The sequence below is a fragment of the Schistocerca serialis genome, chromosome 9, assembly GCF_023864345.2.
Source record: "Schistocerca serialis cubense isolate TAMUIC-IGC-003099 chromosome 9, iqSchSeri2.2, whole genome shotgun sequence".
Classification (NCBI taxonomy): Eukaryota; Metazoa; Arthropoda; class Insecta; order Orthoptera; family Acrididae; genus Schistocerca; species Schistocerca serialis.
Genome location: NC_064646.1, coordinates 293,252,448 through 293,278,376, shown reverse-complemented (window position 1 = coordinate 293,278,376; position 25,929 = coordinate 293,252,448). Strand labels below are relative to the sequence as shown.

At 37.4% G+C, this 25,929-nt stretch overlaps 2 protein-coding genes across 4 annotated transcripts in view; one reads left to right on the top strand and one right to left on the bottom strand.

Moving 5' to 3' along the window:
- Positions 1 to 15,708, bottom strand: part of LOC126419779 (lanC-like protein 3) — a 93,600-nt gene extending 77,892 nt beyond the window's left edge. The window contains exons 1-2 of one of the 2 annotated variants that reach the window (XM_050086956.1): positions 15,572 to 15,708; positions 14,911 to 15,338 (exon numbers count right to left, since the gene is read on the bottom strand). In XM_050086956.1, the coding sequence (XP_049942913.1) occupies positions 14,911 to 15,338; positions 15,572 to 15,618 (475 nt within the window). In that variant the 5' untranslated portion in view covers positions 15,619 to 15,708. Of the gene's footprint in view, positions 1 to 14,910; positions 15,339 to 15,478 lie in introns of both variants that reach the window. The other variant, XM_050086957.1, reaches the window with a different exon arrangement.
- Positions 15,613 to 25,929, top strand: part of LOC126419781 (novel acetylcholine receptor chaperone) — a 51,244-nt gene continuing 40,927 nt past the window's right edge. The window contains exons 1-3 of one of the 2 annotated variants that reach the window (XM_050086958.1): positions 15,613 to 15,902; positions 16,411 to 16,549; positions 16,699 to 16,805. In XM_050086958.1, the coding sequence (XP_049942915.1) occupies positions 15,792 to 15,902; positions 16,411 to 16,549; positions 16,699 to 16,805 (357 nt within the window). In that variant the 5' untranslated portion in view covers positions 15,613 to 15,791. Of the gene's footprint in view, positions 15,903 to 16,039; positions 16,294 to 16,410; positions 16,550 to 16,698; positions 16,806 to 25,929 lie in introns of those variants that run through there. The other variant, XM_050086959.1, reaches the window with a different exon arrangement.

The window sequence follows — 25,929 nt, the reverse complement described above, 5'->3', positions numbered from 1 at the left end:
TATACCCACCAACTGTTTGCAATACACAAGACCATCAAGTACTTCTGACCTAAGATGGAAGCCCATTAGTTTACAGTCTTCAATGACCATAATCCACTCATGTTTGTATTTTGACAGTACAATGTCAACTGTTCGCCACAGCAGCACAACCAGATCATGTTTATCGCACAGTTCAGCACAGACATCCAACACATATCTGGGATAGAGCATGTGGTAGCAGACTGTCTCTCCCAAGTCAGTAGAGTCTCCACTACTGACTATGCAGACCTCGCAGAAGCACAACGTACCGACCAGGAACTGCAAGAGCTGTTGCAGGAAACAACTTCATTGTTAGACTTGTGATTACTCAATGTTCCCTGGATTGGGATCCAGTTAAATTGCGATGCGTTATCAGGAAAATCTCAGTCGCTTTTAGAAGCAAGATTTTGGAAAAATACTTTTAAATCTTTACACAACTTGTATCACCCCAGCGCGAGATCTACATTATGCCTCATCATGTATCGCTTTGTGTGGCTAGGAATGAAGAAAGACTGCCAAGCGTTGGCACGATGTTGCATATAATGTCAGCAATGCACAGTCAGCCAGCATGTATGTGCGCCAATCAGCAACTTCCCCAACACTACCACTCAAGTACATGTGGGCGTTGTGGAACCACTACTGCCTTTGAACTGTTAATGGTACCTGCTGACTATGACTGATCAATTCACCTGTTGGCCAGTAGCTGCACCTATGGACAACATTTCTGCGAAAACTTTGGCAGATGCCTCGCTGTTAAACTGGGTATCACGTTTCGGCTGTCCTCTGTATATTATGACAGATCATGGCAAGCAGTTCGAAACTGAACTATTCGCCAAGCTGGCTGCATTCTTTGGCAGGACCCATCACAAAACAACCAGCTATTACCCTGCAAACAATGGAATGATAGTGTTAGCACCGAACACTAAAAGCAGCTCTAATGTGCCATGCTGCCAGGAGGTCAGAAGCTTTACCAATGGTTCCACTTGGCCTACAGAATGCCTGCAAACCTGATCGGGATAGTTCCCTTGCAGAACTGGTGTATGGAGAGTCACTATGAGTGCCTGGCAGATTTGTAAATGTGGCTTTGCAGCCTTATTAGCCAGTCACTCACCTTATTAGAGATCCTGTTAAGAAGATCTGACCTCCACAGAGACAGAACTGTGATCCACAGAGACTTCGGTACATGCACACACATAATGTTGCTTTCTGATGGTGTCAAACCAGACCTACAACCACCATACACCGGGCTGCACCATGTCATCACGAGGGGAGATCACACCCTGTATGTTCTCCTAGCTGTAAACACACTATTGTTGTTGTTGTTGTCTTCAGTCCTGAGACTGGTTTGATGCAGCTCTCCATGCTACTCTATCCTGTGCAAGCTTCTTCATCTCCCAGTACGTACTGCAGCCTACATCCTTCTGAATCTGCTTAGTGTATTCATCTCTTGGTCTTCCTCTATGATTTTTACCCTCCACGCTGCCCTACAATACTAAATTGGTGATCCCTTGATGCCTCAGAACATGTCCTACCAACCGATCCCTTCTTCTGGTCAAGCTGTGCCACAAACTTCTCTTCTCCCCAATCCTATTCAATACTTCCTCATTAGTTATGTGATCTACCCATCTAATCTTCAGCATTCTTCTGTAGCACCACATTTCGAAAGCTTCTATTCTCTTCTTGTCCAAACTATTTATCGTCCATGTTTTACTTCCATACATGGCTACACTCCATACAAGTACTTTCAGAAATGACTTCCAAACACTTAAATCTATACTCAATGTTAACAAATTTCTCTTCTTCAGAAACACTTTCCTTGCCTTTGCCAGTCTACATTTTATATCCTCTCTACTTCGTCCATCATCAGTTATTTTGCTCCCTAAATAGCAAAACTCATTTACTACTTTAAGTGTCTCATTTCCTAATCTAATTCCCTCAGCTTCACCCAACTTAATTCGACTACATTCCATTATCCTCGTTTTGCTTTTGTTGATGTTCATCTTATATCCTCCTTTCACGACACTGTCCATTCCATTCAACTGCTCTTCCAAGTCCTTTGCTGTCTCTGACAGAATTAAATGTCATCGGCGAACCTCAAAGTTTTTATTTCTTCTCCATGGATTTTAATACCTACTCCGAATTTTTATTTTGTTTCCTTTACTGCTACCATTACAATAGTCCAGGTCAAGCTGGCTTTCATCTTCAATGAGCTACCCAAAACGAGATTCAACAGACAATGACTCGCTTAGCACCTGGTCCAGCAACAGCAACTCCAGCAGCAGCACCAGCCACGACTTTAGCTCCAGGGGACCAGCGCACTATGAGATCTGCTCGACGTGTCCACGTCCCGGTCTGCTTCCTTGTCAGCACTCTGCTTCTGCCGAGGGGGTGGTTGTTGTGACTGCGGCCAGCAGTTCAGTGCACGAGTGTTTCATGTGCATGTTGTGCTGCGTGTTTGATTTTGCACTGTAAAATTAGTCCCGTGCCAGCTGCAAGGAGGGCCATGTTTTGTCTATAAACTCTGTGCCGTTTACTCTTAGTTTATAGCAATTTATATGTTCATGTTTACTCTATGTTGAGTTCTGTGATTGTGCAAAACTCTTAGGAATGAGTCAACGAGAGTCTTATTCATTCTCTCATGGGTTTGTCTTGGTATACACTACGTCTAAATGATGTTCTGTATTACTTGACCTATGAACAAATAGTCATTGCCTTCCCAGTGAAGGAGATATCGTTTACGCTTTATTTATTTTTATCCAAACAGGCAGGATAACTGGTCAGATGGGCAAGACTCAGCCCTGCAGTCAAACTTTCATTGGGAACTTACATGTGGATACTGTCACCCACATCAATACAGATTGCACCAATGGAAAATACCAATGACATTTGGGTAAAATCAGGAATCCCTGACTCCTCTAAAGTTGCTTCTTTATGTCACAATTGCCAATCCAATTTCACATACACATTACGTGCATGCTTCACTATCTCTTGTATATCTCCAAATCTGCATCCACATAGGATCTCTGCCAGTGTCACTGCACACCATCACATAGTCAGATGCAATAATTAGCCTATTTCAACATAGATCTGTTATAATTGCTCCTCTGTTTCTTTGGTAATAAATCGTATGATTTCAGTCAGGAAGTCTTTGTTGCATTTGATTTCACAATGATGCATGCTATGAAAAATTCCATTTCAAGTTCTGGACAGCTTCTGTTAGATTGTGCTATGAATCATATCGAAACACATCAACACACACAATTTTGCCACTTACTCAGTGCCTATCTTGTTAAAAAATGCAGTTAAAACAGAGTACGGCAGACAGCAGGCACAGGTCCATAACCAGTATCATCAGCCAATTTTATAAAATGTACATCCAATCACTAATTCATATTGCATTTTTCGTACGAAGAAGGCATGTATTTCTAGAAAATAGACTTAGCTGACACTTACCTGCAGTTAATATTCACAAAAATATCTCAGAACATTTAGTAATAAGCAGACTAACCTGTATCACTGTAAGCACATGGCTTTCAGGAATACAGAAGTGTCCGATTTCACCCGTCTGCTTTGACCCATGATGTCATCAATATGGCGGAAATGGCTATTCTAAGTGTCTCCAATATGGCGCCTATGATATCACTACATACACACAGCAACAAATAAATGGCAAATACGTATAAGTAAGACAATAACATCTCCCTCCAAAAATACAGCCAAACTAATGAGGCAACCATGGGAAACTGGGGGTTTTAGGGAGGGGACAAGCTAAATATAACAGTAAAAAATACACACCATGATCCGAAAAAACACAAGATGACAAACAAAAAAATAATAATTACAAAACCTGCAGGAATCGGACACTTCCCTTGACATATATAGGTCAACGGCAGCTGACGATACCAAAACACCAACACCTACAACAAAAACTGCGGAAATTGGAATCAGACATTTCCCTTTACCACAGCTGATGGTACCAAAAACACCTATACCTACATATAACACTATGAAAATAGGAATCGGTCATTTCCCTTGACACACACACACACACACACACACACACACACACACACACACACACACACACTGAGAGAGAGAGAGAGAGAGAGAGAGAGAGAGAGAGAATGCCATCAAACCCAACAAGACGACATCTACAAACATGACCAACTCAAACTCCGCGCCGTAATGTCATCACATACACACCCTTACGTCACGGATCAAAGCAGATGGGTGGAATTGGATGCTTCCGTTGACCCTGGCTTTCTTCATAGCTAGTGCATCTGCAGTTTTCTGGTGGCAAATGGAATACAGATATAAAGTTATTGCTGAAGCCTCCTGAAGTATTACGAAAATCTACAGGCCCTGTTCAGGAAACTGGAAGCAGCATAATACACAAACCCGGCTACACACATTATTTATCCTCCTACTGGCAGAGTGGCTCCAACACTTGTTGCCAGTAATATATCCAGGACCCTCATCTGTAGTGGACCTAAAAGAAAATGGGCAGATTCTGACTCTTATGTGCAACAAGAAGTGCATGGTCGGAGGAAGACGACAGTCGTCTACGTATGCTGCCACCTGGTAGCACTGCTGATGGGGCCATTATCATTAGCACATTGAGATACGCTGGGCCTTTTCAGTTTCTACAAACTGGAAAGGGTACGTGATGGAGTTCTCAAGACCCATCTCCCTTTAAGGTGCTTTCTAGTTTATTTGTTCCTCAAATATCCACATTACTTCCCAATGTCACTACTCTCCTTGTAAAATGAAGCTGTTTCAGCAATTCAATTTCAGTTAGATATAGTGCTCATCTGACAAAGAAAGAGAAATAAATGTATTTGATCTACTTCTCTGCGCAAAAGTGCTCTTGCAGACTTATCACTGATTTCAAGAGCCATCCAGAAGTAGTTGAGAGCAGTGGCAGCAGCAGAGGGGGGGAGGGGGGGGGTTGGATGGCAGATTTCCTCCCTTTTTACAATAAAATACACTCAGAAAAATTAGCAGTCTCTGCTATATTCCACAATCTTTCAACTCTGAAGTCCATGTCACTTGAGAGTGAGTCTGCAATAGCTTATCTGGTGACTCATTTGAAATACTGGACATTTATAAATTGCCTGATTTAACCCCATTTTCATCCAATGAGTAGCTAGAAGGAGAAACTAGGCACAGAGGCAGAGTTCCACAAAAATTTCTTTTTGGTGTAACCAATTAACCACCAATTTTTGTTCTTCAACCAACATTTATTTCTGCGTTGCCCGATTGACACAGAGAGAATGATATAGTTTAGTCAACCCCCACAGAAGTAAATCAGGGCACATGCTACTCTCTTTAAATTTTCTTGTATCTGTTGTGCCAAAAAACAAAGCATTCAATTGAGTCCCACACTGCACACAGAGCACTGTTTCCTTGCAAACTTCACATTTTCTTTGTTTCACCTACGTAGTGCTTTCAATCAAATGTCCAGTCCCAAAGTCATGAGTACAACTGAAACATGTGAAATCGACACTTTCGAGTATGATGAAAATATTGCCCATTTTGGAGCAGAAGCAGTGGATCATTGAGCAAGAAATGCCCTCGTCACCATCTTCTGAATTTGAGCAATGGGAAGTTTTTATTTGTGAGGCAGATGATGTGGGTGATGACCACTGCTATGTCTATTGAATTGGTAAATAATGGGAAGTAAAATTTCATACCTCGAATTCTCACAGGGTACTTCTGGACATTCCAGTACAATTTATATTCTGCAAACGATCTTGGCTGTAGAATTCAGCAGCTTTGTTCTATCTCTTTACTTGCCTTAGTAGATGCAATGTCTTGTGGTGTGACAAGAGTTTTACAACACTTTTATTTTTCCACATTACTGTCATGAATTCAATGTTCTTGTCTAATCTACAGTTGTATGTTCCTCTTTGTTTCTTTTTCATGCTGTTCTACCTTATATGGGACAGTTACTCATTCGAGCAGTTTCCTCATTTCCGAAAGCTCTTTAATTAAACATAATATTGTGAATAAGTTGTCAAAATAGATTCTGCGAAGTTCAGGAGATTACAGAACAGGAATCATATTCGGTACAACTGATCCGCCCTGTCTGGAAACTGAAATACCACTTGAGTCCTTTGATATTACTACACAGACTTGACATACAATAACAGTAACTGCTTTGGGAACACCATATAGCACAGAGCGAGGTGGTGCAGTGGTTAGCACACTGGATTTGCAGTGGGGAGGATGATGTTTAAGACCAGCATCCAGCCATCCTGATTTAAGTTTTCTGTGATATTTCTAAGTCGGTTTAGGTAAATGACGGGATGGTTCTTTAGAAAGGGCACAGACAGCTTCGTTCTCCATCCTTCACTAATCCTATGGGACCAATGACCTTACTGTTTGTTTCCCCCTTTAATAATTCTTAAATTTAAAGAACCTCTCTCACACTGGCCTGATTTAGCTTCACTGATCAGGATAGTAAAAACATGCATATATTAAGGGAATTTTCATTGACAAAGCAGGCTTATCACATTCACCCAGTTCAATACTGTTCTGTCCTGATTAAATTAAGCTTAACTTAAATTCCATAAGGCAGTGAAGCAATTTCGAAGTCTCGGTGCGACGAAAATTGTGAGTCGATCTCCTGGAAACATTTGTAATAATTATTAACTTTCGGTGATCACATGGGGAAGACCGGAGATCTGCTGGTAAGACCGTGTTAGCCTATTTATTTGAAGTAACTGGATATCTTGAGCATTCAAAACGGCAGGTTCGTCCAGTGTAAATCAGACATTCCCCACTGATCCCGTGCAACACAGCGTAGTAAGCAGACACTGTCAATAATAATAATCCGTTAAATAATACACGAACACACTTACTTTAGTTTAGTTCATGTATTAAACTCCTTCCCATACAGAATCTCATCAAGATGGCGACTCGCTCAACAATACATACATATATACTGTTGTGTCGGTAGCTGGGCCGACACCGTGAAGTAGAGATGGCTGAAAATGAACTCAAGACTAAAGCAGCCGGGCGTGAAGTCTGGAACATGAGAACTTATAAATGAATAAGAAGAAAAGTATGTAGATGCTTATTACTTATCTTTTAATTGTTCTTTGGAATACATCTCTCTTGAATACTCGTAAGCTATAGGCACTGATACAACTGGCGCCTTGCTAGGTGGTCGCTATTAACTTAGCTGAAGGCTATTCTGTCTCTCGGCTAATGAGAGCGAAAGGCTTCGTACATCTTGTCGGTAGCTAGGTTCTCATACAACTGGGCGATAGCTAGGTTCGCGTACAACTGGGCGATAGCTAGGTTCGCGTACAACTGGGGCGAGTCCACTCTCGTATCACGAGACCTGCCTTGGTGGTGGCGCTAGGTCTGCGATCACAGTGGCGACACGCGGGTCCGACATGTACTACATGGACCACGGCCGATTTAAGCTACCACCTAGCAAGTGTGGTGTCTGGCGGTGACACCACATATACCTCCTTCTTTTACGACTAATCGGCAAGAAGTTCCTATTCTTTTCATAAGAGAAAACATAGATAGCAGAGAAGCTATTCCATGGAGTAAATGGACGCTCCAAGGAATAATTGGGCTTGAAACTACTTTGCATTGATAATCGGTAAGATAAGAAGAGATATTTCGAGATATGTACTGAGTTATATAATTTCTAAAATTTCTGAAAATATCGTGGAGAGACCGCTGCAAGAGACATTACACCCCCACCAATCAAACAACCAATCAACATCACATGCCCCATGGTTTGAAACTGAGTCTCACTGGCTTCCCAGGAATGAATTGTATTTGATAATGATGTCCATAATATCAAACCATTTGCTGATAAATGCTCAGGCTATCAGAAAAAACTTGAAATTCCATCAAATTCTTATTTAGAAAGTCCATCATGGGATGAATTTCTAAAAGTTTATCCCTTCCATCAGCTGAGATCCCAGTCAGAACTTGTGTTACCATTTAAGTGAAGGTTGTGCTTGATCTCCAGATATCTGTTGCGGCTTAGACATTGTCATACGCACTTCGTGTCAAACCCTTGTCTTCATTCCAATATAACTGTACCTATGGGAAAGTATGGTATTCAGTGAAGTGTAATATACCTAAAAACGTTTTTATGCATTTACTGGATAAATCAAAGCAGTGATTATTCTTCTATGTAGCATACCAGACATGTTCACAGGCAATCAAGTCCAGTACTTGTTCATCAGTTCTTCAAAGCACTTAACTGCAGACACTTCTTTTACTACTGGGTCATTCCATATCAAATCACCCAATAAAAAATAAATTTTACACCCACCTCCTTAGATTTTCATTAAATTTGGCTCAAATGGTCCTAATACCATCCTCACAACACCTGCAATTTTTTTTTGCTGCATCTCTTATAGTTTTTTTTAAAAATTTTTTAAAGTTTTTATGTTTTCGTTTTCCGAACCTTTGGAAATGGTAAATTTAATTTGTATTCAAAACTTTAAAATTGCTTATCTTAAAAACTCCTTTAGATAACATCATGAATTTTTGCAGCAAGTTTATTTATTATACATATTTGAAGATAAAAATGATACTATTAAAATATATTAATATTTTCTATGAAAAAAATATATATGTATTTTTTTTATTTTTTTTAACGGATGTTTTGTTTTATAAGAATTGCAATATCTAGAGTCTCAGACCTGATAGAATGCTCAAATTTGTTTTAATTTACTCTTAAACATATAGGCTACATGATAAAACAAAAATAATGATGGCTTTTTAACATGTTTATTAATTATAGTAGATTACATTAGAATTATGTACAAAGATAGTGTTCTTACAACACTTATGTATAACCCAACTGATTGCTTGAAACATTGAATTTTTTGAGTAATTTTGTCTTTTTAATAAAAATTAATGCTGATTCAAACTGTTTTTCCACTTCATCCAAGAGCTTTCAGTTCTTTTGATACAGTCTTTTTTGAAGTAATACATTCTTCCAGTGCCACTTGATTGAGGTGCGTCTACTACACAGACTATGTGCTCCAAAGGCACTATGCGAGAGTCTTCTCTTTCAGGCCAATAAAATGATGCAGCTGGTCCTGAAGGATGTAGAAATAGAATTTCTGCATCTTCTTCATCATTGAATATTGTTTTTACCTGTCCAAAGTACCAGTTACCATCATGATTTGCATGGTTCAACATGAACCCAATCAGAAGAAGAATGGAAAGAAAAGACTAAGGAGGGTTTTACACTATCTGTAGTCCTTCTAATTTCAAGGTTGTTTGTTGGAAGTGGTTTGAAGTTATGAAAACTTCTAGTTCCAGGAATGGTTCGGGTTGCTGAAAAACGTTTTTCTAGTTTTAATCGTAGCAAATCAGCTTCTTTTTTGTCAATAAAGTGAAAATGAATGTTTTCAATATTTTTTTTCACAAAACTTGCACACATCGATTGCTGTCATTATTTGTTCCTCTGAAAGCTGTAGACTGGCTTTCCTTAAAATTCTTTTAATAGTTCCTCCTAGGCCATCACAAATTGACTTCCCATGACTTGTTGCAAAAAAAGAGTGTTGGGCCTTCAAATTAAAGTCTCTCAAGTGTTCAGTCAAATTTTTAAAACTTTTTCTATTTTTGTACTGCCCAGCACAACCATCTGTAAAGTAGTGAACTGAGTCAATGTCAGTATGATGTAATGACAGCCACTTTGTAATTTCTTTTTGTACAAAGTTAACAAAACCAGTGTCATGTTCTTGGTCATCACTAATAAAACAGTGGTTGGAAACAAAAACATTGTTTTCCTCATTTCCTAGGAAAACTCCAACTGGGTGTGGAGTACAACCACCTCTATTCCAGTGGTAACTTTGGATCTCATTTTGTATAACAAAGGAATAATTTTCACTGAAATCCATCATAATAATTGCTGTTTTGGGTGGTGGGTCTTCTTTCAATCTTTTAAAGGCTGCTGATTGGGATTTTGCTATAAACCAGTGCGGGGTGAGCTTTTCCAATGACCTAACCAATAAAGAAATGTAGTCTTCAACACTGATAAGACTGTTTGATCATTTCTGCCCTGTCTGTGTTAACCCACTGACTGATTACAATTTCTTCTTCTAAATCATAATCTTCACTTAGTTTTTCAGTTAAGTACTCAGTTAGTGCAGCATTTGCAGGACAGCTGTCGCAATGATGTAGAGCATGCAGTTTTGGTTTTCCGTGTTGCACACAAGCATCTTAATTAGGTCTTTATAAGATTATTCAATTTTCACAGCATCCAATAATAGTTTAATATTCTGGTGGATACTGCATACACATACAGTGTGTGTGCCTGCAGCACCAGCAAGGATACACCATTTAGGTGTCACGAAACAAAATTTTGAAAATCCTACTTCTACCGCGGTATTATCCCATTTGAAAGAATAATAGAGTTCTCTCAGGTTACACAAAATGAGTCTTTTTTGCATGTACACATTTTTTTGAACACTTACTTTGTCTTTTGTTCCAGGTAGCACTCGGGAACTTTCATCCTTTTCATAAAAATCTGTTACAAGTCTTACTGTATTTTCAGAAAGAGTTTACCTTTTTTTGGATCAGGAGTTTCCAAAATACCCTTTTCAGATTTTAGCTTTCTAGCTTGTCGCACCATGTACTCACTTACATTAAATTCTTTCATCACTTTATTTCGAGTCCAAGAATCTGGAGCCAAGGTCAGAATCTGGATTTTTCTAGACCTCCAACAGCTGACATCTTCTCTTTTATAAGAGAAATCATTACATCAAAATCCTTTGCTTTCTCAACCACACTTGTATCTTCTTCGTCATCATCAGAACTTGGTGCATCATATTTTAATGCTTTTGAAACCGCCTTTTTTGCAGTCTTTTCAATACTACTAACCTTCCTTTTAAAATAAGACCCTTTACTTTGTTCTGACAAGCCATGAAGCTTTATCGGTGTTAAACCTAAATTATCAAGAGCAATGTTTGTTTGTACGAGGGATTCATTTCTGGATTCCAATGATTCTAATTCAACCATGACTTCATCATCTGTTTCACTTTCATTGACTTCAACTCTTAATTTTTCCTCACAAAAGTTACGGCATGTTGAGCAAAGCTTTTGTCCAGGTTTTATGCTACTATTTTTTGTCAGTAATTGTTTAGAAAGATCCAAGCCTACACTTCTCAATGATTTTTTTGATGGGCTTTTGTGTTTTTTTTAGTGGGTCTATACATGTTGTTTGATACTTTTCAAAAACATTTAAAAAGTAGTAGCTGTGGTGTGAACATATATTCTTAAATTCACACAGATTAATTCCAGATCGTAAGTGAATCAAATTTTTTTCTTCCTCACTCAATTCAGGTACCGGTTGTAACTTTTTTGAAGGTGTGTAGGTTGTTTGGAAACAGTCAGATTTTTTAAATAACCCTAAGCTATAGGTTTGAATATCTGACATACTGATTTCACTTTTGGTCTGATTACTGTTCTGGTTACTTTTATAGGATATTGGAAAAGAATCTCTGTAAACTAAGTAACAGTACTTACTGAAAGTTCGAATAAACTTAATAAAATACTATCCAAGCACTATTTAACACTGTAATAATTTTTTACTTCAAAACACAGGAATAACAAAACAAAATCCAAGCATACATTGTTACTCCAAGAAGACAAAAACTTATTTTTGGTGTCTAAGTCACTTGGTACTTTTTATTTTTAAAATATAATTAATATTATTTAAAAAATTAGATAACTATTGAACAGGTTAAAAAGCTAACATAATTTTTCTTTTATCTAATAGCCTATACAATTAAGAGTATTTTAAAACAAATTTGAGCTTTCTATCAGGTCTGAGACTCTAGATATTGCAGTTTTTGTAAAACTAAACAACAACAAAAAAACCAACAACTACTTGTAATTTTTTTTCATTTGGAAGATTTTAATATATCTTTATGGTAATTTTTTTTAACATTTAGATATAATACACAAACTTATTCCAAAATTTCATACTGATATCTTGAGTATTCTTTAACATACAAACTTTTTTAGTTGTGAGGACACGTTTAAGTTACGATTTCCGACTGCTGAAACAACGCCAAATCTAAAAACTTTAAAAATTTATAAAAAAAAACTATAAGAGATAGAGCAAAACAATTTTACAAGTGCTTTCAGGATGATAAAAGAAGTAATTGTACCAAGTTTCATCAAAATCTGACATGGTTGGTGTCCAGGCTTGGGTGACTTGACATGGAATGACCCAACTGCTACCGAACTACATTATCTTCGTTCAATTTATGCTAGATCAGGGTAGGTTTTATTGCAAGTTGCATCTTCTGTTGTCCAAATAGAGTGATATTAGCTCTCATTTTCTTCTTGTAATGGCCTGCATTTTCCTCATCCTCTCTTTCTTCATTAGTATGAACTTCCAAGGCACCTGGTACATCAGCCACCTGGTACATCAGCTGGAAGAGTATCTTCCAATATATTTCATCACCACATCCAGATAGCTTGTCTTTACAATCTGAAGGGAGCTAGCCAATGTCAATGGTCTCATTCCCTTCATCCTCATCATAAGAAGAAGCCATGAAATTTGTGTCATTTACAATTCCTCCAACTTGCCTTACAGAAATTGCTTTATAGTAATTCTCTGGGCCTAGGTGGGAAAAAGAAAATGTTGTTTCAGGTGGAACATGCCATGAGCCCCAAATGGGGATCGAAATTCAGAGAGGAAAATAAACCTCAGAAATAATCGAATGATATATTCTACAATGATTACAGAACATACCATTACTGCAAGTTATTTACATAATAAATAACTTACACTGTTTTGAAAATGTTCAACTCTTGTAATTCTGAAAAACTTTACTTCTTTACACAAATAATCCTGTACTGTACAGCTTACTCATTTAACAGCAACAAACTCACAAGCAATACACAAGCTTGATAAATGCCAAGACAACAATGCAAAATACTAACAACTGCTGCCAGCACTATCTGAAATACAAGGACAGAGCCCTAAATGAGGATCATGGCAGTTAATGGGTTAACATCACATTAATAGTAAGATCACTAGTGTATTCTTTATCAGCACTAGTGGGTGAGAAAATGAGAATTAACAGACTTTAACACAGCTGAAGGACCTATTCTGCCATTCACAGAACGTGACTTATGGAAATCATAGGAAACTATGCTTGCATGTAGTGAGTGGTACTGAAAAATAGAACTTTGCAAGTCTAGTGTAATTGTGATGGCATGTGTCCATTCTCAACATCTGTTTAATTAATTGGCATACTGCATAAACCAGATTATGAAGGTAAAAAACATTGTACTTAATGGGTACGGGCCTATCATGTAATTCAACCCAGACATCTGTCAACATAGTATTATGTAAATGGATACATAAAATATCTACTCAACAAGCAGCGGCAGGGAAACACAGACGCTAAAGTATTTAACGTTTACAAGCTTTCGGAGCCAGTGGTGCCTTCTTCTGCCAGAATAGTTGAACGGGAGGGAAGAGGGATACAGGAAACAAACTGGAGAGGTTTAGGGAAAGAGTTACAGATCAGAAAAGCCACTCAGAACTGCGGGATGAGAAGGAAAGACTTTTCCTTATAATACAGAGTATGTATATTTGACATCTCTCTTTTTGCAAACTATCTATGGGAATAATTCTGAATCATGAACACCAGGGCACCATTACTCATCTTGAAACTGTATAGTCAGCACAAATTAAGAGAGTTTAACCCAAAAAAGGCCATCCTGCTCTTTTGATTAATTCAGTGTGAATGAAATAGAACACTGAAGTATATCCTACATATTTTTATAGACAACATTGGTGAATCTGATGCTTATGTGAACTGTACATTAGCATAATGATCAGCATACACTGCTGTTCAAGAACTTCACACAGAATGTTGTTGCTTGTTTTCCATCAGAATATTTTATTTCTCTTTCGTGATACCAGTACTACTGAGCTATAATGCTGCAAAAATGTATTGGGTTTGTTATGCCTTTCTATGGAACTATATAAATCTGATTGCATGTAAGTCTCATAAATGCAGTTATTAATTTTGTAAAAACTGTAGTTTTCCACTTTTTTGTAGTTCAACATCTTGGCAACATTGAGAGTTAGGGCACAAACATATTTAAAAATGAATAACGAAATAGTCATGGGGCAAAGCAGGCATCCAGTATCAGTAGGTACTGTTGACCCACTACAACTGTCATCTTAGGCCTATCGTAGAGCTTACAACTTATCATTAGGCCTACCACAGAAACATTTTTTCCAATTCCGGCATTTACAAAATTTATGAAAATAAATTAAATATACATGTAATCCTTCTTATATACAAAAAATACTTAGTCCTACATCCAAGTCATTTACATCATCACCTTCTGGCCAGGGTATCAACCGTCGCAGGTGTTTCATGTACAACAAAGTATTTTTACAGTCCGTGAGGCACCTTGTTCTACAGACCATACCTCCGTGCCTTTATGCCTAGCCCATTTTTCGCCAACTTTCAGCTACATATATGAAGGCTCTGTAGGACATTACCAACATTTCTGCTGCAGTATATTGTGTGACACCACTGAATGAGTTGATACAAGCTTTCGGAATACCAGAATGTTTTTGTTAAACTGAAAGCTTCCGTATTTGATAACACGGGGATCCAGTTATTTGTTGCTTCTGCTTGTTTCCAATTTGTGTAACTCCAACTTAAATATGCCAAGACATATGTGCGCAACAGATTGAATGCCAGAAGCAAAAACGGAAGCCCGTTCCCAGCTTTAAAGTTAAGAACTATGATTACCAAAGACAAAATATTTTACATCTATACGAAATATGCTTATGTGCGTCACGGTGTCACAACTAAATTCGAGGTACAATACGTATCGAATTCTTCGGCATACTTCATCACTTACCAACAGACCGGTAGAGTACCGCGGCGACTGCGTAAGTTCCAGCATTTCCCAGTAGAAATGCTGATCTTTCCTGTGGATCATTCTCTTTGCGTCCAGCATATTCGAGAGCATACTTCATATATTTCAGCCCCAAGTTGCAAAATTTTTCTTTGTTTTCTCCAAAATGTGGGTTGGTGCTCAAATGATATAGCATGTAAGCGACGCCGGCACCGCTAACATACAAACCACCGTCCACATCTCTTGCTGATGGGGGTTGTTGTTTAAGGCATTCATTGACGCGTTCGTTGATTTTTGGCAACCAGTCACTCGGTGCAACTGCGAATTCTCTACTTTTCCATTCTTCATTGTTATTGACGAAATAACGTTTAGGTCTGCTCATTTTACTACCCGTGACGAATGTAGCGACAACTGCCTTAATAAAATTGCGCCTGTTCAGAAAAATACATATTTTTAAGCTACATGCGGTTTACAAGACATTATGAAATTCTGTAATGTCGATAATACATAAACATCATAGCACCACTAGAGCCTTTAATGTAATTATGAATCCTGTCACAGAACTTCCCACCTCCCAAAGTTTTTGACAACTCCGTCTATTAATGTACTCCCTAGTCTTCACTCTGTGATATAGAAGGCTGTGGATTTGCTCTGGTTTCAGTACCTTCGCGTAATTTTAAATTCGCGGTATGGTGTTCCTACGATTATCATTGATCTGTGCACTATAGTTCAGAAACACTCGAATTTTTTGGAAATAACTGACAGGTGATCTCGTGTTTGGACTCACGTATTAGCACCAATCACCGCTCATCGTTACGGAAGCAATAACATAGAATGCGAAGTTCTAATGTGTGCGATATGTAAAATTAGCGCTAGTGGCCAACATGGGGTCGATTGTGTTGAAAAGTTTATCTGTGCTGCTTGGAATATTTTTTATATTTGTGGGTATAATGAAAATGACTTCAATCATCAGCAAGGATCTTCACAAAGATTTGGTAAATTAATTAAATTTTATATTTTTGTGAGATTTTTAAGGAAATGTATGAAAGTATGATTCTTCAGCTCCTGTTTCGCGACCACCCTACAAACACTGATGTGTGGCAAGTTGTCTACGTTGTAGGGTCCGTAATTGTTGTCAAGAACCATTAAAGCATTGTTAAGGAATCAGTATTTGCCTTTATGGAATAAGGTTTAGTGGCCCGACGAGAACAACGTTTTTAACTCTTGTGCAGATGACCTTGGCAAAATGCCTTTGGCGAAGTCATGTGAAAGAAAATGTGGGCCAGACGGGATTTCGAGTTATTTAAAGAGCAGCTGATTCTATAATCTGACGCAAATTATGCAGGCGTGATGTACTCTATGCACTCTAAAACACAAATGAATGAGGCAGAGTAGAAACTGAACTGACAATATCCACCTCTTGTCACTGGAATAAAATACTTAATCCTCAGAACCAGTAGTCAGAAATACTGTGTCTTAATTATGTTCTTATTTTTGTTTCAGAGGAAGGAATACGTCAAGTACGCGAAAGTATTTCCTCTTTCCGAGTTGCTAGATTTTAAAGTACCATCAAAATGGTATCGTAGGGCAGTAGGTACACTAGAAATAATTTGTGGGCTAGCGATGGCCTTTTTTCCAAGCAGTAAGTAAACGTATTCTATTACTTAAAAATATAACAATTTTTTGAGTTCTCTATCTGTCCCTTTCTCTAAATGCACACTTCTACGCCAGTAAGATATCATTTGATAATTTATTCTGGTGGTAGTATAATATATATCAATTGTGCTGCAGATTCTGTCAAACAAGGAGCAAATATAGTCCTCTTGCTGATGATGATGATGGCTGTGTACTCCCACTACATGGTCAATGACAAATTTGAAAGAATTGCGCCTGCATTGGTGAGTGACAGTTGAATTTTCACAATTATGAAAATGCTGTCCGAGACAATACCTTTTTGAAATAACAATAATAGATTACACAGTTTCTATAGTGATTCACTTACATTTGACTCTCGTAATTTGACCATCAGTGAATTGTAAATCCTTATAATATATTCCAAATACTTCATGCTCCACATGTGTGTGTAGTGCAAGAAAAAGTTTTTTTTTTTTAATTCGTCTTAATGTAAGATTTTAGCATTTCACGAGTAATGGAATCACTATGGAGACAGTAAGTTTTTGTGAGATATTAATATTTGCTAGTTATGTGCAATTGCAGTAAGGAAAAACACAAAGTTCCCTTTGCAGATAAATTGACAACTGTACCTTAACATTGCGTCTGTAATTTGTTGCAAATCAGTCAGCCCTTGTTAAAAAATAATTGAATTTATAATAATTAAATTTGAAACAGTGGGGCAACTCTTCTTTCTTCTAAATACTGAATTGTGTAAACTCAAAACATAATGAGCAATAGTATGTAGTATGAGATAAGGGGGATCACGTGACAGTTATTATATTACTACTGCTACTACTACTACTCCATACTTCTAGTTAGAGACAGTCATTAGATTTACTCCTTGTATAAAATACTTTTTTTTTTTACAAATAACTTATTTAATAATGTAATGCCACACCGTTCACTCATATCTCACTATCAGTCACTGCACACACTATTCATGCATTGTTTCATAACACTTCACTCATTACACACACAAACACACACACACACTGGTGATCTCTGGGCCATTTTCTGTACCACAGCTTCCCATATGCTATCCTGAAAAACTGAGTCAGCATCCCCCTATAATGAGTGAGATGTTGAGCTCAGAAAGAGGAAGAAATGTTAGTGTTGTGCAATGCGTAGCTTGGGGATAAGTTTTTATAGAAAAGGAAAAAAGAAGGAAAAAATACAGAACATCATTATTATTATTATTTGTATAACATGTTTTTTTACCAAAGCCCTACTTTGTTTTATCTAAGTAATCCTTCAATGTATAAAACGTATTGCATAACATGTATTTTTTAGCTGCCTTTTTAAATAAGTGTATTTTTGCAATTTCTTTTATGGCAAATTCGAGTGCAATAGTTACCAACGTTATTTTTAATGTGTGCAACTGACTGGTGAATGTATTCACACGGAGCAGTTAAAATCCCCAGTGTTTTGAACACATCTTTGCAATGAGCTTGACTACCATTTTTGGTTATGATTCTTGTGGCTCTTTTCTGTAGTTTGAAAATTGTGTTCATATTTTGTGCCTTTGTTCCCCAAAAAAGAATGCCATAGCAAAGAATTGAGTGTACATATGAATTGTATGCAACTAAAAGACATTGCATGTTACACACTGATGATAGTATTCTAAGGGCATAACATGCTGGTGACATACTGTTGGCAAGTACCTTTGTGTGTCCACACCACTTCAACTGAGAATCAATATTCATTCCTAGAAATTTTGCATTTGTTACACAGTCTATAGTGGTGCCATCTACATTTAATTTAATGTTGTCATTTTCCCTCTTCAAACTGAAATTCATGGCATTAGTTTTCTTTATGTTCAATGTCACTTTATTGCTTATTGAGAGGTCATAAACTTCCTTGATAACTTGAGGCATCTGAAGTAGAAAGAATGGAAAAGGTAATGATTTTCTAGCTTTTAGAGACATTTGTTTGTTTATTGGGCATAAAACGCAAAATTAGAAGAGAAAGAGCTATGATAATAGATTGAAATAGTGTTGGGAAGAGAAACCACCCAGAATTTCATGTTCATATATGTAGAAGGTAAGATTTCATCTCACAAATAATTATGATGAACTGCATCTAGTGATGAAAAGATAAATGCCTAAAAGTAGAAGGGAAAAAATTAGTAAATAGAGGATAAAGTAATTAAATTTTTTCTTAGGTGTGGATGTTGATGATACTTGGTTTGTGCGGCGCTCACCTGCATGGTCATCAGTGTCCTTACAGAGTCCCAATTTGTACACAGTCCAGTCTAACCACTGTCACAAATGATGATGATGAAATGATGAGGACAACACAAACACCCAGTCGACAGGCAGAGAAAATCCCCAACCCGGCCAGGAATCGAACCCGGGAACCCGTGATCCAGAGGCAGCAATGCTAGCCACTAGACCACAAGCTGTAGACGTTAGGCATGGATGGTGAAGGAGGAAGGACACAGAGAGAGTAAAATAAATGTTAACAAACCTCGCACTCCCCCTTCCTGTTCTGTCTGTCACTACAACTATTACAGGACTCATTGAATGTGCCACATCAAGTATTTTCCAGAGATTTCCTTCTAGACATATTTTTTTAGCTCCTCTTTGAATTGCAGTTTATATATTTTTTCAGTTTTCTGCTTCGTCTCCTGGGACACTCATCTGCTTCCAGCATCTTCTTTACCAGGTTTCTGACTGACCCATGTTTCATTTCTGTACAATGCTGTGCTTCAGATATTGAGTTTCAGGACCTTATTTCTCAATTCTGGTTCTTTAACTGGCACTTGCAGACTGCTATTGAAGAATGCCTCTGTAGTTTGAATTTACTGCGAAGGCCGTCTTGTGTACAATCTTGTTGCCTATACAGTTTTCTCTGCTATTCCAAACACAAAAATGAATCATCGTGGATAACCAAAGATTTTTTTTTCAGTAAGAGGATAATTCAGTTATTGAAGTAGCTGATGAAACATACACGAATACACCAAACATTTTTAATAATTCCCTTGTGAACATACTAACGAAGAGTGGCTTGGTGGGCCCAGAAGAAAAATATTCCTGTATATGTGGCAAGGAACCAGAGTAGGAACATTATGCTTTAACACTGTGGAAAACATAAATCTGGATGGCCAGATAGGGATTTGAATCGCCATGCCCCAGAATGTGTGTCCAGTGGGTTACCACTGTGACTCCACAAATAGTGTACATCATAAAGAGTACCAGAAATCTACTGTTGCCTGAATATTAGTCAAGCTTATTGGCTGATCAAGAAGATCATGAACTGTCATAAAAAAGAAACACTCATGGAATTGGTTATACTTTAAGAAGAACATTAAAAGCCCGTTCTACTCACAAAGCTTTTCTTGTTTTATGTGTAATTTAGGACTATAAAAGGATGCTTTTCCTGACAATGTTTTTATTTTCCTTTTAAAAAAAGCATCAAAATGCAGACATTTAAAAGTTAAACCTACCATTCATTGCTCCTGCTGTTTAATAGTTGTCATGTAACTTTTAATTTACAAAAATTATAGCAGCTAATAGAGTTAGGATAACCACTAATGACAAGATAGAATTTTATTTTTCTATATAAAATAATTTGGTTTACATCTGTTCGGCATGTGAAGTGAAAGACAAGGGTAACTTGGGAGAATCTTCTGAAATTTTGTTGCGAATTTGAGGTTAACTGAAGAATGGGATGCAACTCGTTGAATTTGACTAGTGATGCTATATTTAAGTCATAGATGATAAAATTGATGTATTTCTGCACCATGGATAATAAATCGTAAATAATGTAAATAAATGAATATAACATTAAAAGAAAGAAATTGTGTACACATTTCATTGTAGGTTGTGGTTTTGAAAATTTTATGTTCACATTTTAATTTATTCATTGTCATTTGCTCTGACAGTGAGTGTTTGTAATCTATTAGGTAATCCTTTATAAATTTTAAATTTCATTATATTTGGGCAGAGTTATTTTTCATTCAGGGCAATTTTGAGATGTTTGCTGTTCTTTTGTAGGTGTGGATTTATCTGTGCCAATGAATAAGGATGACCTGACTGATACTATGGGTGTAGATATGTGTTCTACAATTCGTTTTTTTTTTTTTTTTTTGCAAATAACAGGATTAATTGCTAAATTTGTTCTATGCCATGAGTACGACCGAAGTATGTGTTAGCGAGTGTTTCACTGGGCACACTAACAATATCTATATTGTTGGAGATGTAGCAAGGACAGGTTGTGACATTCCAGTAGAAGAGAAATGTGGTCTGGAAAGTCTAAACTAGCTTTTAGACACCTTATGAAGATTGCTTATTGTTGGAGTAAAAGCAGGGTTGCCACAGGTTCTGGAAATCAGGGAATATCAAACACTCCAGGAAAATACTGGGGGGGGGGGGGGGGGGAGGCACAGGAGAAATGATGTTGTTTTTGTCTCGGTAGATGAAATGGATTGTTTTACTGATGTATTATGCATCGTCACTGGCAGCGTGCACCTGAGTATGTGCAGTGCTTCCCTACTCCCTCATTACGACTGCTTCTCTCCTTGTAACCACTCCCCTTAGCTTGCAGTCAGTGCTGCCATCACTTCTTGCCACTAGCCTAGCAGCTGCCGACAAGAGGCTGGGAGGAATGAGAAGTGGTTTGTTTGGATCTGATTCTCATATTTCAAAATATGTCTGCTTGTGTCTGTATGTGTGGATGGATATGTGCGTGTGTGCGAGTGTATACCTGTCCTTTTTTCCCCCTAAGGTAAGTCTTTCCGCTCCCGGGATTGGAATGACTCCTTACCCTCTCCTTTAAAACCCACTTCCTTTCGTCTTCCCCTCTCCTTCCCTCTTTCCTGATGAGGCAACAGTTTGTTGCGAAAGCTTGAATTTTGTGTGTATGTTTGTGTTTGTTTGTGTGTCCATCGACCTGCCAGCTCTTTTGTTCGGTAAGTCACCTCATCTTTGTTTTTATATATAATATGTTAGAAAGTATAGATGATAAGAAGAAGATAATTGTCAGTCCATGGCAGGTTGTATGCTGTGTATTCATATATTTCTCAAAAGAAAAATCACAAAATATGTGTAAATTAGTAGTAATAACTCACAAGAACAAATGTAGTAGAACCACCATTTTATTGTCGGTCACCTACAGTGTTGGTTTACACAGTTCTTCCCCTCTTATACTCTTCTTTCAAGAGTCCTACTTTTTTCTTAGGTTATTTCTGAAATCAGTGAAGGTATTTTAAATCTGTCTAGGGACTCCAAGGAAATAAGTATTCTAGTCACCAAATGTGTTTCATTTTATTATAAAATGACATCATTGGCCTTAATCAAACACATATACCATTTGGCTTGTTATCTCCATTTAAAAACAGTTTGTTACAAAAGATGTTGATGTTAGTACTTAAGATTTTTGCTCACATCAGCTAACACCATTTGCTTGCAAGTTTGTTTTTAGAAATTTCCTTGTTTACACCATTGTTTTTTGTACCGTAGCTGAAAAGACAAATTGTCAACTTATGTCTTAACTTACCCTTGAGATCTCAAAATTTGTCAGGGAAAAATGCTAAAACTTGTCTGGAAATCAGGTAATTTCACTTGGGGAAACTTGTGGCAATCTTGATGAGTTGTCTTGTGTAGTTGTGTGTGCATGAATGTCGGGTGAGTGAATGTACTGTAATTTTGTAGTCGCTTTGTTGAGAAGTTTGTGGGGAGTATTTAGTATTTAAAGTATTGGGGATCTTGGGGGGGGGGGGGGGGGGGTCATTGTGGAAATTAATGAGTCTGCTCCCAAAAGGGGGGAGTCTGCAGTGGGATTATGGGTTTGGAGGGCTGTTATTTTGGGGACAGAATGTTCTGAAGTTGGTTCATAATCAATGAATTGCTCAGATTAATTCAGGAGTATGTTGCTGAGGGGTCTGTTGTTGCATTTGATGGGTTTTCATCATTTGATTGTTGACCGCATCAACCTCGCTCGGTGCACTGAAAAGATGTTGAAATGAGATCTACAACTACCCTATAAGGCTCCATTCATAAAGGGGTATTAAATGTCAAACAAAGCAACAGTGCAATTAGACTACATTCATAAACAGACATTAAATATCAAACAAGGCAACATTATACTTAACCCAACTACTTACCACATATTGTACTCAGAAATCCCCAAAGCAAAAAACTGTTCATCCCTCCTGCCTGGTTTTGCTTCACATAAAGCAGACACTACATCAGTATCGTCAGTCAGAACACATTTGTCTTTGTTACCTGTCCACACAAAGAGTACATTGTTGGTTTTTACAAAATTATTCTTCTCCATCTCATTGTATGTATGCAGCACAACAACTGAGATAGCATGCAGGTCTGTGTTAGATTCAGAGTAATGATAATTGTTAATATGACAGACATAAAAAGCTGAATCACATCATGGATATCATGCAGGCTCCTGCAATGTTATCCGATCTCTCCTTGCTTGATGTTTCTCCAACAAATCTTTTTTATTTTTTGTTGTGAAAATTTGCAGTAGATTTGTTGTAGCATTATTGCCTGTTTATTAGGTGCATTAGTAGTGCTTTTTTAGCTCTGCGAACTGGTTTTCCCAATACTTGAGGAGAACATTTATGAACACTTATGTCTTGTTACTGCTTCTTAAGTTTTTCTCACTCTCGCTGACAAAGTTAACCTTTCGGCATCCCTTTTGTGTTGCTCTTCCTTTGCTGACAATGTTGCACTACTTTTCTTCTTTTGGTGACATTCTCAGCCTCTCACGTACTATTTTACTTTACAATGTTTTTTTTCTTCACCCGGTAGTAGCTTCTTCCTCCAATTTTGCCAGATTACATCCCAGGTGTATGAGACATGACCACTAGACTTAGCCAGTAGTTTGAAGTAGGAACAGGCTCGTCACATGCCCAACTAAATGAAACTTAACTGAATACTTATTTCAGAAACAAACATAATTACATGAGAATTGATTATCAAAATAGATTTATTTGATGATGAAATTAGAGTATAGTAATTCCCAATCCAGAAGGCATTGTTCCACAGCTTCATCACAGAAAAATCAGCTTGAAGTGGTAGGCATGTGGCTTGAACTGCATGTCCAATCATTGTTGGCAGCAATTTGTGAATAATTTTGGCAGTGTTGCCAGATATGATTCATGAATTCTAGGTGTAAGTACCCTTGGTAAATATTTTCATAATGCTTTGGAGGGGGGGGGGGGGGGGAGAGAAGAAAGTTTCCGTTTTCACTGTAAAACTGGTGTTGGTATATAGATTTCTGGTGTTAATTTTGTTATGTTTTGAAACTACATATAATTACCGTTCATGTCATATGCCACTTTAACTAATTGAAATACACTTATCTTGTCCAGAATATTGTGAACTGTCCATTTGATGCAGAGCATCAACACATGGAACAGAAAATAAAAAATTGTAGTACATTTATGTAAAAATGATTATTTTATTTCGCTAGCAAAATTGGCAGTGTGTAAAACCTGTTCATAATATCTGGGTGTACAGATGTATAAGAACTTGAATAGAACAGGGGCAAGTAGACATTCCATATATTTAATCTCATTAAACTTTCTGTGTGTGACTGGTGGCACAATAATATTCTGGAGTGATTTCACATTTACACAAAAAGTAATCAGTTGACTAAAAACATTCTTATTAAGGATTTATGATGTGCAGCAGTGCATCAGTCACACAGTGTTGTTAGTCCTGTTTATAGTATTTGTCAAGAGTTCGTCATAATGGAAAAACAGCAGCTATTTTAAATATAACATAAACCAAAAACGGGGATTGACGCAGAAGGGACCAAACTATGCAGGCATGAAAATACTGGATTACTTTTTGAACGGATTTGAGATGCTAATACATATTAAACACAAATTAAAATCCTATTTGATAAGCAGTGTTTTCCAGATAAATGTGGGGTTATTTTACATTTGTCACTCTCTTTAGGTGAAAATGCGTTGATTGTCAGTCTCAAGATCAAATCAAATTTGTCAAGAACGCAATGTTCTTATGTGTGATGTTAGTCCACTCCTTATCTTGGGGTACAAAGGTATTACTGTATAGGGGCAATAGAATACACTCAACAGGTCCAACAAATCTAATAACTTTATTCTAATGCCCATTTTGTTCTGGATGGCTTTTAACACGTATATTTTTCGATACAGACATAAAGTGAACAAGAAAGAGACTGTAACATTTAAAATATACAAAAATAAATGCATTCTTCCATACAGACACAAAAAGATTCCTTTGGTTAATATCAAAGTCTCCACTTTCCCATAATGTTTTGAACATTTGCCAGAAATTGCTTTCACCTATTTTCTCAAAACATTTAAGAGGACAGTGGCAGTTAGGTCCTACATTCTTTTTATCTGTCATTTTTCCAGAATGGGGTACATGTTCTTTGCCTTTAATACACCTCTTTTGCTTAAACTTCTGTTGTGAGGTCCATCTCAACCTTTTCCAAAAAGACCTCTTTATCTGTTCTTCTGTCCCTTTATGAAACGTATGTGTGCCATTTTAAGGTCCATTTGAAATCCTTCATAGATTACCTGAATAGCAGCAAAGATTATTACTATTATTATAATTGTTGTTGTTATTGTTACTACTTGTATGAATATAAATGAAGAAATATGTGTACACCAACATCAAGCCTTCAACGGCAGCCATTCAGTAATAACCTTGTATTTTATGCATTTCAGAAACATAATGGTATGTACATGCACTTACCACAATGCTCTGGAAATATACTAAGAACAATGGATTTGAAAATTTACATTCATCTGAGTCATTGAGATTGTCCACAAGGTCCTGGTCAAAGATTTCAGGATCACTAAGAACATCTACATGTCTTTTTTTAAACTTGTCAAATGTGGTTATAACCTCAGAAAATGTACATGGGTCTCTTAGCGGCATCCACTTCACCTGCCATTTGCCATCAAGTTCCCACAGCCAGTGCCCTCTGGCATTTACCTTGAACATCGCCCGGACGTCTGTTGAGTGATACTAGAACTTTTTCCTGGTGTATTGTATTCTGTTGCTCGATGGTAGCACCAATTGCCCTATAAGTCAAAATATACAGCAGCGGTGCATACTGTTGTGTTTCCCCAAGCTGCTCATTTGTAGGAGTCATTTTTGTGAAGATTATTTCAATATGAGTTGAAGTCTGAACTCTGCTGTGCTTTATGAGGGGCTTTCTGTGGGTGAATTGTTGCAGTTTTACGCCTAGATCAGAAATTTTCAGTAAGAGCTAATAGTTTTTTCTGGCCATAATTGCTTGCATTGATTTTTGGATACCTTGTACTGTATCTACAATGCCTAGCACAAAAAAAAAAAAAAAAAAAAAAAAAAAAAGTGGAGTGCCCAGAAGCAG